The following is a 15,771-nucleotide window of genomic DNA, read 5'->3' as shown; positions in this document are numbered from 1 at the left end:
CTTTCCATTCTGTCTTTCCCATTTTTTTTTCACCTCCTCTGAGCTGCTCCAGGTCATGTGTCTGTGATGTCTTCAGCCACATGCTCCTTAATTAAGTTCAAATCACATCTGGGAGCTAGATTTACTTTCATTTTTATTATTTTGAGTTGGTGTATCACTCCATCGCCCAGGCTGGAGTGCAGTGGTACATTCACGGCCACCTCAGTGCTGACTTGCTAGGCTCCAGCCATCCTTCTGTCTCAGCCTTCCAAGTAGCTGGAACCACAGGGGCACACTACCATGCCCAGCTAATTTTTTATTCATTGTAGAGATGAGCTGGGCTCGGTGGCTCAGCCTGCAATCCCATGGTTTGGGAGGCTGAGGTGAGTGGATTGCTTAAGCCCGCGGGTTTGAGACCCACCTGGGAAACTTGGCGAGACCTCATCTCTACAATAAATCAAAAAAAGTTAGCCAGGTGTGGTAGCGCACACTCGTAGTTCAAGGTACTAGGAAGGCTGAGGCAGAAGGATGGCCAGAGCCCAGCAGGTCAAGGCTGCAGTGGCCGGGAGCAGCCACTGTACTCCAGTCTGGGAGACAGAGTGAGACTCCAACTCAAAAAAAAAAAGAAAAAGAGATGAGTTCTTGCCAAGTTGCTCAGGCTGGTGTTGAACCCGGGGGCTCCAACAATCCACTCGTCTCGGCCTCTCAAATGTTGGGATTACAGGCTAAGCCATTGAGCCCGACCTAAATTTACTTTTAAAAAGAACGCTGTCCCCTCAGTATGGAAAAAGAAATGAAGGAGGAGTGAAACTCAAGAATGGAAGACCACTTAGACATTACTATAGGCATCTAAATGAAACAAGCTGATAACCCGAATAAACCCTAACAACCTTAAAACTGTGAGACAATTGGAAAGATACAGAGGTATTAAGAGTAGGTTTGAATAAAATCTGGTGACTAAATGAAGTTGGACAGAGAGGGAAGAATTTAAACATGATTTCCATATTTCTGCATTGAGGAAATTATGAAGACTGAAGTAAAAAAAAAAAAAAAACAACAACTGAGGTACAAAATAAAGAAGATAAAAGAGTAAGCAGAGGTTAGGGAGAGGGGAATGAGTTCAGATTTGGTATGTTTGGGCAGAGGTGCTTTAGGAGATCATTCAAGTGTGAGCTGGAGATACAATATGGGGATCCTGGATCCCACATGGTAAACTGATTTTAAAGTCTTATTATTTAGCTTCAATTCCATTTATATATGAGAAAAATGAAACTTAGAAGAGTCACATGACTTATTGGAAGACTCGAAAGTATTAGGAAAAATTTTATTAAGATAATTTAAATGAAGCCATTGATTGAGATTTAAAGTAAATTATGAGCACTTTCAAAACCTTTAGATTCAATGTTCTAGTTAATCATTTCCTTGATTAAAACTGTATCACTGTCACAATAACCTTATGAATAGGAGGAAAAAAGATGGAAGTGGGAAGTATCCTGGAATACTTTTGTGACTAGCAGAAAGTTGTTCAATGACCAAGTCATTAGTAACTTAGGCATAACTAAAGAAATGTTTGTTTGTTTTGTTTTTTTGAGTTGGAGTCTCACTCTGTCGCCCAGACTGGAGTGCAGTGGCCGCTCCCGGCCACCGCAGCCTCGACCTGCTGGGTTCCGATGATCCTTCCACTTCAGCTTTCCAAGTAGTCGGAATTACAGGCATGCACTAACATGCCTGGTTGATTTTTTGATTTATTGTAGAGATGAGCTCTCGCTGCCCAGGCGGGTCTTGAACCCGTGGGCTCAGGCAATCCACTCACCTCAGCCTCCCAAAGGCGCAGGATTACAGGCTGAGCCACCGAGCCCGGCTAAGAAATGTTAAACATACAAGCATGCCACAGTCAATCTCTCATACCTTGCACACCCTGAATAAATTTTTATTTTATTTTATTTATTTGTTTTTTTTTTTTTTGAGTTGGAGTCTCACTCTGTCGCCCAGACTGGAGTGCAGTGGCCGCTCCTGGCCACTGCAGCCTCGACCTGCGGGCTCCGGCGATCCTTCCGCCTCAGCCTTCCAAGTAGCTGGAACTACAGGCGCGCGCTACCATGCCTGGCTGATTTTTGATTTATTGTGGAGATGAGGTCTTGCTTGCCCAGGCGGGTCTCGATACTCTCCCAATACTACTTCTAAAATAAACATATCAAACCTGATTTTCATTAGTCACCAAGCCCGGCAAATTTTTAATTTCTAACCATTCCGCCATACTAAAATAATCTATTTAAAATACAAGTATGAGCCGGGCTCGGTGGCTCAGCCTGCAATCCCACGCTTTGGGAGGATGAGGTGAGTGGACTGCCTGAGCCTGTGGGTTGGAGACCTGCCTGGGCAATTTGGCGAGACCTCACCTCTACAATAAATCAAAAATGAGCCGGGCTCGGTGGCTCAGCCTGTAATCCCGCGCCTTTGGGAGGCTGAGGGGGGTGAATTGCCTGAGCCCGTGGGTTCGAGACCTGCCTAGGCAGCGAGACCTCATCTCTACAATAAATCAAAAAATCAGCCGGGCGTGGTAGCGCGCGCCTGTAATTCCGGCTACTTGGAAGGCTGACGTGGAAGGATCACTGGAGCCCAGCAGGTCGAGGCTGCGGTGGCTGGGAGTGGCCACTGCACTCCAGTCTGGGTGACAGAGTGAGATTCCAACTCAAAAAAAAAAAAAAAAAAGTGCTAGAACAATGCTACTCTAAGTCTAACCCACAGACTGCCAGGATCAACAACACACTAGAGGTGGAACCTAAGAATCTGTTTTAACAGGCTATCCAGGCTGGGTATGGTGGCCCATGCCTGTAATCTCACTGCTTTGAAAGGTGGAGGCAGGAGGATCACTTGAGGCCAGGAGTTTAAAACTAGCCTAGGCAACACAGTGAGATGCTTTTCTAAAAAACAACAACAAACAAGAACAACAAATTAGCCAAATATGTTAACACCTGCCTATAGTCCCAACCTACTCGGGAGGCTGGGGTGGGAGGATCCCTTGAGCCCAGGAGGATGAGGACATAGTATGTTATCATCATGACACTGCACTCCAGCCTGGGCAACAGAGCGATATCTTGTGCTACTGTGTAAATGTACTTATAACATAAATGAAGTTCTCTCTTTCTGTCTAGCAGAGTCATACCTAAACTACAGCATTTAAACAAGGCTTTCTTTTTGAGTATATGTGATAGACTTTAACATTTACAGAACTGATAATACATAGCACACATATTTTATATACTCAAAAAAGCTAAACTTAAGAAAAAGTGGAAAAATGAGAGGTAGTGATACTTACTGAGAGATTTTTTAGTTTCTATTAAATATTACACATTAGAAGATTATAGGGAAAAGGGAGCTGAATTCTAAAACAATAAATGTACAGAAGGCAATCCCATAGTATTAAGATAAAAGTGAAAAAAATATTTAAAATGTATTTAAGAAATTATTAGACAAGGCATGCATTGCTGACAATAAACAAAAGATAATTACTTGCAGTAGCATAAAAGGAGATGGGAAAGGGGACCATGTTTTGGATTTTTTGTTAGCCCTGGTTGTTCTCATTCTTTTTTCCTTCCTCATTGTGGCTGTGACTTTGGAATACTTGGTTTTGTCATTCCAATTCTGTCAAAGGCTAATTAAAAAGTATATTACTATTGAGACCCGCCTGGGCAGCGAGACCTCATCTCTACAATAAATAAAAAAATCAGCCGGGCGTGGTAGCGCGCGCCTAAAATTCTGGCTACGTGGAAGGCTGAGGCGGAAGGATCGCCGGAGCCCAGCAGATCGAGGCTGCGGTGGCCGGGAGCAGTGCACTACAGTCTGGGCGACAGAGTGAGACTCCAACTCAAAAAAAAAAAAAACAAAAAAACCGATATTACTAGCTGGGTGTGGTGGCTCACACCTATAATCCCATTACTTTAGGAGGCTGATGCAGGAGGATTGCTTGAGCCCAGGAGTTTGAGAACAGCCTGGGCAATACAGGGAGATCTCATCCCTACAAAAAAATTATCTGGGTGTGGTGGCATGCTCCTGTAGTTCCAGCTATTCAGGACACTGAGGTGGAACGACTGCCTGAGCCTAGGAAGTTGAAGCTGCAGTTAAGTTGTAATCATGCCACTGGGCAGCAGAGTGAGATTTCAACTCAAAACAAATAAAAAACAAGCCAAAAACTACATTACCAACAGTTTTGCTTTATATATCGTATGCTTTGGGTACAACTCATGTATTATAGTTATTGATAGGGAAGGGGAAAGGAAGAACCAGAGTCAGATAGGGAGCTCAATCCATAAACTATGAAAAGTGATAGTATCCCCTACTACAGTGTTTTTCAAATTTGACACATGCCAAAATCCCCTGGAGGGCTTGATAAAAAACTGAATGCTGAGACTCAGATCCCCAATTTTTGATTCAGTAATCCTCGGGTAGGGCCCAGGAATCTGAATTTCTAACAGATTCCCATATGATGCTGATGCTGGTGGTTTGGTGCATATATTTTGAGAACCATTGCTCTAATGGAATCAGTAGTCACAGGGCAAAGAAGAGCCAGGCAGTGTAGGTTTTCAGGACACAGAACATTATTTACAAGTTTATCACCCAGTATGTATCAATCTCCAAGGGCTGTAACTGACAAAATTAGTAGCTGTCGAAAATTTCTTTCCAAGGATGAGTCCAAAACTTATTATTTTTTTAAAAAGATAGTTATTTGCCGAGTGGAAGACAGTTTCAGAATCCAGTATTAAAGGAATGGACCTGCTTAGTTTGCCTATTTAAGGAAAAATGAATAACATAAATTCAAAATTTCAGTCTGCAACAAAATTAAAAATAAAAGTTTCTAAATTTTTATCCTTATGTTAAGATAATAATCTTATTTCAGTTGTTTTTAACCCAAGCACTGAAAAACAAAATAGTAGTCAGAAAAATAATTCATTTGGCACACATACTATTAAAAACACATTCCTATCAAAATTTTTCTTAAAGTCTTAGACATAGAACACCTAGTATCTGGACCCAGCTGAGCTTTTATTTTACAGATCAAAATGAATGAACGAAAATACATCACAATAATTAATGAAGCCGTTCTAATTTCGCCTGAAGAGATTTAAAATTCCCAGTGATGGCTTGTACTGCTACTGATGAACTCATAGACTGAAGTTCAACCAGATAACCACATACAGCATCCAGACAGAGATTTGTAAATCTTCTCCTGTAAGGAAAAGACACCTGGATCAACTTTCTATACATTTAGAAACATTTCTTCCTATAAGGCTTCTTCCCCTCCTTCCCCAACTTCTGCTACAGTCCCACAGAAGAGCAAGGATCACACGATCAAGTAAATGACAAATAAATGAAAACAGAAAAGAAAATGTAGGGGATGGGGACAGGAGAATTATCACATAACTACCATTTTCAACCCCCCCCCCCCCCGAGTTGGAGTCTCACTCTGTAGCTCAGGCTGGAGTATAGTGGCATGCTCACACCGCCTCAGCCTTCCAAGTAGATGGAATTACAGGTGTACACCACCATGCCCAGATAATTTTTCTTGATTTATTGTTGAGATGAGGTCTCACTAAGTTACCCAGGCTAGCCTCAAACTCCTGGGCTCAGGCAATCCTCTTACCTAGGCCTCCCAAATGCTGGAATTACAGGCTTGAGCCACTGCACCTGGCCACCATTTTCCATTTAAGAACATTATGAGAAGGAGGCAGGAAGGAATAATTCCTGTTAATATTAAATTATTTACATTCCTTTGGCTTTTTCCAAAGAGAATCCCTTGAAATGGCCAATAATATCACAAAGACATGATTGAAATGTCTTGGTCTAAGTCACTAACCCAAAGAAGGATTTCATAAATTATATATGTTCACTTGTAGAAAGGATTTAGGACAAGAGTTGAAAAATGGAAAAAACTCCTATTTTTCATATGTGATAATCGATATTCAAATAGTTATTGTTAATGTACACAAGAGCTTAAACCTTATACTTCTTTAAAGTCCTCTAGCTTTCCACATTCTCTTCAAATCTGTTACCCAAGTATTTTTCAGAAACATGTAAAGGCTTTTACTAGAATAAAATATTTACTCATAGTTACCTTTCATAATTTGAAACTTGACTAGGATTCACAACATATCTTGTCAATAGTACATGTATACAATCCAATAGATGCAGTGGTTTCTTCATTCTGGTCCAGAATGGATCCTATAAAGAAATATATACAATGACATGTAAGGCAAACTGTGCCAATTGACTTTTAATCAATTATGCAAAATTTATTGCTACTAGAAATCATTAATATTATCGGCTACTAAATATGGTTAATATTTTGAATAACATAAAAGCACTATACACATACATTACATATACATATATATATATTGTTTGAGACAGAGGCTCGCTCTGTTGCTCAGGCTGCAGTACAGTGGTATGTTCAATACTCACTACAGTCTCAAACTCCTGGACTCAAACAGTCCTCCCTCCTCAGCCTCTCAAATAGCTGGGAACACAGGTAAATGACACCGTACCCAGCTAATTTTTTTATTTTTTGTAAAGACAGAGTATCACTATGTTGTCCAGGATGGTTTAAAAGTCCTGGTCACAAGTGACTCACCCATCTTGGCTTCCCAAAGTGCTGGGATAACAGGAATAAGCCACTGTGTCCAGCCTAACTGTACTGTGATATTATTTAGGAAGAATATTTGATGTATTGATCCAGTTGGTAAAGCATGTAAGTGTCTTCCTTAAGAATCTGATGTGAGACAAAAATCCCTCTTTTTCTATTGGTCATGATACCACTTTTACTTTGAACTTATGCAGACTTAGTGTGATATTGTAAAAAGTGAGTAAACTAGTAGTCATTGGATCTGAATTCTACTTCTGGCTTCCCCAGTTCCTAGCCATGTGACTTGAGCAAGGTATTTAATGTCTGCCTTTGTCTTTTTGTAGGGTGGAGACACTACCCCAGGCTCATTTCCATCAAAAGCTTATTGTGAGGCTCAAATGAAAAACACACATAAAAGTGCCTTGTAAAGTAAAGCACTATACAGTGTTACTATAAAAAATGAAATCTAGTTCAATGAGGTTCACTTTGGATTTTTATATCTAGAATAAAAATCACAAAATATATAGTCTGATGAGGTTCAATACTGTGAAAAAGATCTTTAGCATTGGTATTTTAGATGAGGTTACAGTAAATAAATACTATGTAATTTTGTTCTTTTAAAGTAAATGACGATTCTTTTCTTTAATTTTATTTTTGTTTTATTTGAGTTAGAGTCTCACTCCGTCGCCCAGACTGGAGTGCAGTGGCCGCTCCCGGCCACCACAGCCTCGACCTGCTGGGTATCCATCGATCCTTCCGCCTTAGCCTTCCAAGTAGCTGGAACTACAGGCATGTGCTACCATGTCCGGCTAATTTTTTGATTTATTGTAGAGATGAGGTCTCACCAAGTTGCCCAGGCAGGTCTTGAACCGATGGGCTCAGGCAATCCACTCACCTCAGTCTCCCAAGGGCAGGATTACAGGCTGAGTCACCGAGCCCGGCTTTTTAATTTTATTTTTAAATTGTGGGGTACAATTAAGGGTTAGGTTTACAAATATTCATTGTGCAGGTACCCTGTTGATATAAATGATGATTCTTAATGTAAAGTGTTTAACTCACAACTTGGTTTAGCCTATTCTACCACGAGCTAAGCAGATATGATCAGGTTTATTAATACTAAAAACTAATAACATTTCATTTTAATCATGATATACGGCAGAGTAACTCTCATTAGCTTTGAAAGTCTGAATTATAATTTTCAATACTCAAAATGAAGCAAATCTTTGCTGCTACTGTATTAAACTAAGTGATAAGATACTTATAAACATGCAACTGAAATACCCCACTTTATAACTTAGAAAGTCAGTTACTTTAATTGAATAAAGAAAATATTTTTCTTACCCGTGATTTAAACAACTGATCATAAACTTCTAGTAGTCTAGGTAATTGCACTCCAATTTCATTCATTGTTTGTATCACGAAGCCCACATCCCAGTTCAAAGTACAAACTTGCTGTTCTAAGAACTGTACAATAAAATCTAGGGAAGGAAAAGACCAGAAATTAGGATTTTTAATTCTTGATACTAAAAGGCAGGTCTTATTCATAACTGAGTAGTTTCTAGGGATAATCTTTGGAAAATCTATTATAATTTGTTTTTTTTTTTTTTAAAGATGGGGTCTTGCTGTATTGCCCAGTCTGGAGTGCAATGGATATTCTCAGGTATAATCTGAGTGCACTATTGCCTTGAACTCCTGGGCTCAAGTAATCCTCCCACTTCAGCTTCCTAAAGAGACAGGACTACAGGCGTGTGCCACTGTGCACAGCTTCAAGTTTAAAAAAAAAAGACATACAAGAACAGGCAAATCTAGAGAAAAAGTAGATTAGTAGCTGCCTAGAGCTGGAAGGTGGGAAGGAATGGAAAGTAACAACTAGCGAGTACAGGGTTTCTTTTTGGGATGATAAAAATGATCTAAAAATAAACTGTGATGATGGCTACGCAACACTGTGAATGTGCTAAACCCCTCAAACTGTACACTTTAAAGATACCAAGAAAAAGACTGCAATACTGTAAAGAACTTAGAAGATAGACAGGTATAAGAAGAAAACAGAGACCATTCGCAATTCCATTACTGGGGTGGACCCACTGATAACTGTATGTATGAATGTATGAAGGTATGTATGTGTGTATGTGTGTGTGATACATGTATGTATGTATACCACAGGCTCACTCTGCTGTCCAGGCTGCAGTGCAGTGGCACACTCACAGCTATTACAGTCTTGACTTGTTGGGCTCAGGTGATCCTTCCAACTCAGGCTTCCAAGTAGCTGGAACTACAGGTAAGCACCACCATGCACCACCATGCCTGGCTAAATTTTTTTTTTTTTTTTTTTTTGAGTTGGAGTCTCACTCTGTTGCCCAGACTGGAGTGCAGTGGCCACTCCCGGCCACCGCAGCCTCGACCTGCTGGGCTCCGGCGATCCTTCCGCCTCCGCCTTCCAAGTAGCTGGAACTACAGGTGTGCCCAGCTAATTTTTTATTTATTGTAGAGATGAGGTCTCGCCAACTTGCCCAGGCGGGTCTTGAACCCGCGGGCTCAGGCAGTCCACTCACCTCAGCCTCCCAAAGGCGCAGGATTACAGGCTGAGCCACCAAGCCTGGCTGAAATTTTTAATTTTACTGTAAAGACGAAGTCTTGCCAAGTTACCCAGGCTGGTCTCAAACCCCTGGGCTCAGGCAATCCTCTTGCATCTGCCTCCCAATGTGCTGGGATTACATGCATGAGGCATCTCACCAGGCCAATAATTGTTCTAAATATCTGTATTTTAAAAAAATCTGTATCCTCACTTTAATAGATTTTCAGAAAAGGGCAACTATATCCTGATTTTAGAAATATTAGAACTTGGTAGTGATTTATAATGTAATAGTTATAAGAATAAGTAAGTTTTTGTATGGACAATAAGAAATGGTAATCATTAAAAAATGTTAGAAGTTTATAAATTTTATAGTTAATGTTTAGGATGATAATGTTTTAAGATCAAAACAGGATGAACAAAGATACATTGCCTGTCTGGTCCATTAAATTGTATCTGATTACCTTGAAAACAAAAAACATGTAGGGTCTAAAAGGAGTTGGAAAAGACAACAAATCGGCATTTGTCCTGCTTGCAGCAGAGTCAGTGTCCAAGTTTTTTTTCCCGTGCCAACGCCATACCTCTTTCAGGAAACCCTGACCCGCTGGAGCTGGACTCTGGCACTCCCCAAGGTGGGAGAGGGGACCAAAGTGACAACTTGGAGTTTTATTTTATTTTTTGAGTTGGAGTCTCACTCCGTTGCCCAGGCTGGAATGCAGTGGCACACTTACAGTCACCCCAGCATCAATCTGCTGGGCTCAGGCGATCCTTCTGCCTCAGCCTTCCAAGTAGCCAGAACTACAGGCGCACACTACCACGCTCAGCTAACCTTTTTTTTTTTTAAAAGAGACGAGGTCTCGCCAAGTTGTCCAGGCTGGTCCTCAAACCCAAGGGCTCAGGCAATCCACTTGCCTCAGCTTCCCAAAGTGCTGGGCTTACAGGCTGAGCCCCCAATTCTGGCCTGATTTTAAAGAAAAATATGCCCTCAGTATAAAAGAGAGCAGTAGAGTCAAAGATTACCCATGCACAAAAACACCAGCCATTTTTCTTTTCTCTTCATAAACTTGTCTAGAGTTACCAATGATATAATCACAATAGTTTGCCAGTCAGCAAAATCCCAAGATAGATATATACACTTGGAAAGTTAGTCAGAGAAAGCTTCATACTCAACCATTCACCAACAAATTCTGCTATTCTTTTTGGATCTTTCCAGAGAGGTAGGTTGGAAATGCCTCACTGTAAAGATCGTTGCTTTTCCATGACAACAGAGAAAACAGAAAATGCAACAAGACAGCACCTAAGGTTCCTGCTTACCTAAAGGAAAGAAGCGTGGTGTGCTGGCGTACATTTTACCAAGGAGGACAATCTTGAGACTGAGAGCATGCATTCGATCTGGGGAACTCAGTGCCACACTTTCATTCAGTTCTGTAAGAAAGAGACATGTTACTCGAAACTCAAATTGTTATTATTTTTATATTTTTAATTTTCCTTTATTAATTCATATACTTAAGTGATATAGGTTTATAATCTGCAACAAAAGAACAAAGATTATATCTATAAGACAACAAATATCTTGATAAAGTTTGAAAAATTTGGTCAAGCCAGGCTTGGTGGCTCAGCCTTGTAATCCTGTGCTTTGGGAGGCCAAGGTGAGTGGACTGCCTGAGTCTGTGGGTTCGAGACCTGCCTGGGCAACTTGGCGAGACCTCATCTCTACAATAAATCAAAAAATTAGCCAGGCATGGTAGTGCATGCCTGTAGTTCCAGCTACTTGGAAGGCTGAGGCGGAAGGATCGCTTTAGCCCAGCAGGTCGAGGCTGTGGTGGCTGGTAGCGTGCCACTGCACTCCAGTCTGGGCAACAGAATGAGACTCCAACTCAAAAAGAAGAAAAAAAGAAAAGAAAAATTTGGTCATCATCAGGTTATTTTATCAACATGATAATCTAATATACTTCCACTTAAAAACATCTTTGATTTTTTTCAGTTTTATTCTTGATGTTTCCTATTTGTAGACATAGCATGAAATATATAGAATATATGTAGCGACAGGTCATTTGTTGTAATGTGGTATAGTGGAAAAAAAAAACACTATCTTGCTCAGGAGACATGTTAAGTAGATTCTAGTTTCCACATTATTTTGATTCAACTACATTTAGGCTCGGGAATATTTTACCTGTGTTAAATGTTTTTGATAAAACATTTCTTTTTTTTTTTGAGTTGTAGTCTCACTCTGTCACCGAGACTGGGTCATGAACCCGCAGACTCAGGTAAACCACTCACCTCAGCCTCCCAAAGAGCTGGGATTACAGGCTGAGCCACCAAGCCCAGCTTGATAAAACATTTCAAATTCTAGGTTTATATAAGAAATGTGGTAAAAAATAATATCTGTAAAATATAATCTGAATACATCTATAGTAGCCAGAAATCTGTCATATTATAACTGGGTCTAGGTCTCACTCAGGCTGGTGTGCAGTGGCACGATCATGGTTTACTGCAGCCTTAACCTCTTGGGCTCAAGTCATCCTTCAACCTCAATCTCCTGAGTAACTGGGACTACAGACACACACCACAACACTTGGCAAATTTTTTGATCTTTTTGTAGACATGAGGTTTTGTTATGTTACTTAGGTTGGTCTTGAACTCCTGGGCTCAAGGAATTCTCTGCCTTGGCCTCCTAAAGTGCTGGGATTACAGTTATGAGCCATGGTGCTTGGCTTATTTTATACCAACTGCTACAGCCAAAGTTGACACTATTCTTTTTTTTTTTTTTTTGAGGCTGAGCTACCGAGCCGGGCTGACACTATTCTTAAATATATTTAATGATTATCTCTGTATCTATTTTTGGCTCTCTTTTAAATATAAGGATTTTGTATATAAAAGTTCTTATGACATCTTAGCAAGTATAAGCATTCACTGCATGGATCATGTCAGATTTGATACATATTTCTTCCTTTAATAGTGACAATCAACATTCCTTTTTATCATTCAGTCAGGTCTCAGTTTGTGAGGTTTCTAGGCTTTTAAAACATTAAACCTAGCCAGGCTCGGTGGCTCAGCCTGTAATCCTGCGCTTGGGAGGCTGAGGTGAGCGGATTGCTTGAGCCCGTGGGTTCGAGACCCGCCTGGGCAACTTGGCGAACCCTCATCTCTACAATAAATCAAAAAATTAGCCAGGCGTAGTAGTGCATGCCTATAATTCTGGCTACTCAGAAGGCTGAGGTGGAAGGATCTCCAGAGCCCAGCAGGTCAAGGATGCAGTGGCTGGGAGCGGCCACGACACTCCAGTCTGGGTAATAGAGTGAGACTCCACCTAAAAAAAAAACAAAAACAAAAAAACAAAAACATTAAATGTAATTGAATAAAATTTACCTATAACATATTTCGCCTTTAAAATTACAAAGAAGCCATGATTGTCTGTTGTCACAGAATTAGATCATTTTTTTACAATTAAAAAATGCCTCACTAACTATAACTTTTTATAATTAAATAACTGCCACACTAATTTTCCTTTAAATGCTGCCTATTTAACACATATATATTCCAACTTTCTTCTGTAAAAAACATTTAATTCCTTTTACATAAGATTAGATTAATAATAAAACAATTAAAAAAATTGTTTAAGTAAGCAATATTTACATTGACTACATAGAAATTTACTCTAGCACCAAATGTAATTTGATTGCATAATACTAGGATTTCACTATTTTAATTTCATGTTCACTCCAAAAACTGATTTGAACTTGCATTGTGCATGAATAAAACACATAAAATACTTCTAATTAGGATGATAGCTCAATGATAACTTTAAGTACTTTTTTATCCTGTCTCATAAAAGATAATGAACTATTCATTGACATATGGATCTTCAAAATCCTAATTATTATTCTTAATTATTATTATTATTTTTTTTGAGCTGGAGTCACACTCTGTTACCCAGGCTGGAGTGCAGTGGCATGTTCACAGACACCACAGCCTTGACCTGCTGGGTTCAGGTGATCCTTCTGCCTCACCCTTCCAAGTAGCTAGAACTACAGGCATGTGCCACCATATCCAGCTAATTTTTTGATTTATTGTAGAGATGAGGTCTCACCAAGTTGCTAGGGATGGTCTCGAACCCATGCGCTTAGGCCATCCTCTCACCTTGGTCTCCCAAAGAGCTAGGATTATAGGTGTGAGCCACCGCACCCAGTCCCAAATTATTTTTAATGTAAAATGTTTACACTGGCTTAATTGTTTCAAGGTTCAAAATACTTTAGAACTAACAGTCACATTAATATGATCGGCAGACTTTGTGTTTCTGTTATTGCATTATATTCTCTCTCATCTTTCAAGGGCACTGGTTATAATATTCTGAGGTAAGTGTCTCAGCATCTATTAAGCAGCACAGATCATAAAAACGTAACATGACCTTTTCACTGAGTGTCCTCCCAAATACTTACTTGGGTCACTATCCATATACTCACCCTCTACCATATCCAGATGCCTTCTGCTTACTTTCTACTTAGGTATAACACAATTTTCATGAGCCCTAGATATATTGGCTACTAGCAGCTTGCGTTCCTCTACCAAGTCACGAAATAACGTATGCCAGTATATCTATAAAAGAACCTTACCTTTCTCTATGATATCTTGCCAAAGTGTCTGTACCAATATAGGATCTGAATAACCGGCACAATGAATTATTGCAAGTTTACACTCTGCAAGTTTAAATGGGTCAGCAAATTCTCCATAAAGCTGTGAATGAAAATCCCAAAATTAAACATCTAACCACAGGTTCAGAGATGAACAGAGATTTAATTGGAAATTTATTTATTTTTTTTGAGTTGGAGTCTCACTCTGTCACCCAGACTGGAGTGCAGTGGCTGCTCCTGGCCACCACAGCCTTGATCTGCTGGGCTCCAGCGATCCTTCCGCCTCAGCCTTCCAAGTGGCTGAACTACAGGTGCGCGCTATCACGCCTGGCTAATTTTTGATTTATTGTAGAGATGAGGTCTCACCAAGTTGCCCAGGTGGGTCTTGAACCCATGGGCTCAGGCAATCCAAGGCGCGGGATTACAAGGCGCGGGATTACAGGCTGAGTCACCAACCCCGGCTTAATTGGAAATTTAAAACAAAAAATTTTATCTGAAGTTTCTAAAATGATACAAAGATGTAATGATGTAAAGCTTGTCATAACTGAAGATGAAAAATAGTGAGGGTGCCTGTTATTCCAGTGCTTTTGCAGGACGAGGTGGGAGCCTAGGAGTTTAAGACCAGCCTGGACAATATATGAGATCCTGTGTCTATAAAAAATTTAAAGAAACATTAGTGAGGTGTGGTGTTGAACACCTGTAGTCCCAGCTACACAGGTGGCTGAGACAGGAGGACTGCTTTAGCCCAGGAGTTTGAGGCTGCAGTGAGCTATGATTACGGCACTGCACTCCAGCCTGGGTCACAGACTGAGATCCTATCTCTAAAAAAATAAAAGTAAATAAAAATTTAAAATGGTGGGGATATGGTAAATACATTCAAACAGATTTCTTGGTTGGAAGAGAGATGTTGCAATGACATCTCTTTTAGACTGTATTGTCTACATTCAAATTGAAGAAGCATGGCGATACTGACAAACCCAGGGTACTTCAGGGTACGTAGAACCATGTCCACAACTCAGAAGGTTATAGAGTGAAAGAGGCCTGGATAATTAAGTAAAGATAAATTAATTTCTCAAGGCGAGAAGGAAGGTCATAAATTAGTTGGTTTTAACATAGCCACCATGTGAAGCTGATATGTCTTTGTAGCTACTAGCCTGAAAGGAGCTCTTAGCCTTTTCTAGGATTCACATGCAGCAGTAGTGATCTGAGCCTGGTGACAGCTGCCAAGGATGGTTTATCTTAGTTTGTGGTGACAGGGTAGTCTTTCCCATGAAACAAAAAGCAAAATGCAAAACGACATTTCTAGATATCAGGTGACCACTACAGAATTTTCACTTGATTTTTGTTACCTTAGTTATGTCCATCAGCTCAGAATCCAGCTGAGAAACTGCATCCTGTACAGAAGAGTGATGGGAATACTGCCTTTGTAGTGTCTCTTGTATCTGAAGTTGGATTCTAGCAACCTGGTTTGAGCAGAAAATAGGATGGCTTAATTTCTTTATAATAAACCAACAGGCATTTGAAGGAATAACTTCTACTATCTAATTTCAAGTTTGCTAAAATAAATACAACATATAAAGACTTCAATCATAATAGACTAACATAATCATAATAGCCTTCATCGCAACATAACAGATTTCACAGGACATATACTGTGTCAAAGAATCCTTGCTGTCCACCAATATTCGTACCTCCCATGACTGTAGCCAAACAAATGACTATACATTCCAGCCTCCTTTGTAGGGAGGTATGACCATATAACTAAGTTCTCTTCAAAGGATTATGAGTGGCTGTGTGTGAGAGGGTTTTTAAAAAACTTACCACATCAAATTCACTTTAATCATAATATACCTCAAATTACTCCTCCATTTTCCAAATTTTTAAAAACAGGCAATACTTTCACACAGCTCAAAATGAAAAATATTTACAAGTAAATAATAAAAGTTATCAAAAGCTTATGTTTCCTATTT

The 15,771-nt window shown here is 39.9% G+C and overlaps 1 protein-coding gene across 2 annotated transcripts in view; it reads right to left on the bottom strand.

Annotated features, from left to right (window-relative positions):
• Window positions 1–5,003: 5,003 nt before the first annotated feature.
• NUP155 (nucleoporin 155) overlaps window positions 5,004–15,771 on the bottom strand; it is an 82,669-nt gene continuing 71,901 nt past the window's right edge. For both annotated transcript variants that reach the window (XM_008062365.2, XM_021714642.1), the window contains 6 exons: window positions 15,151–15,264; window positions 13,784–13,904; window positions 10,485–10,595; window positions 7,940–8,076; window positions 6,092–6,198; window positions 5,004–5,206 (listed from right to left, as the gene is read on the bottom strand). In XM_008062365.2, coding sequence (XP_008060556.1) covers window positions 5,068–5,206; window positions 6,092–6,198; window positions 7,940–8,076; window positions 10,485–10,595; window positions 13,784–13,904; window positions 15,151–15,264 — 729 coding nt within the window. In that variant the 3' untranslated portion in view covers window positions 5,004–5,067. The remainder of the gene's footprint in view (window positions 5,207–6,091; window positions 6,199–7,939; window positions 8,077–10,484; window positions 10,596–13,783; window positions 13,905–15,150; window positions 15,265–15,771) is intronic.

This window comes from Carlito syrichta, unplaced genomic scaffold (genome assembly GCF_000164805.1).
Source record: "Carlito syrichta isolate Samal-C Ts95f unplaced genomic scaffold, Tarsius_syrichta-2.0.1 Scaffold305689, whole genome shotgun sequence".
Taxonomy (NCBI): domain Eukaryota; kingdom Metazoa; phylum Chordata; class Mammalia; order Primates; family Tarsiidae; genus Carlito; species Carlito syrichta.
Note: the sequence above shows the minus strand (reverse complement) of the source record. Positions and strands in the feature narration are given on the sequence as shown.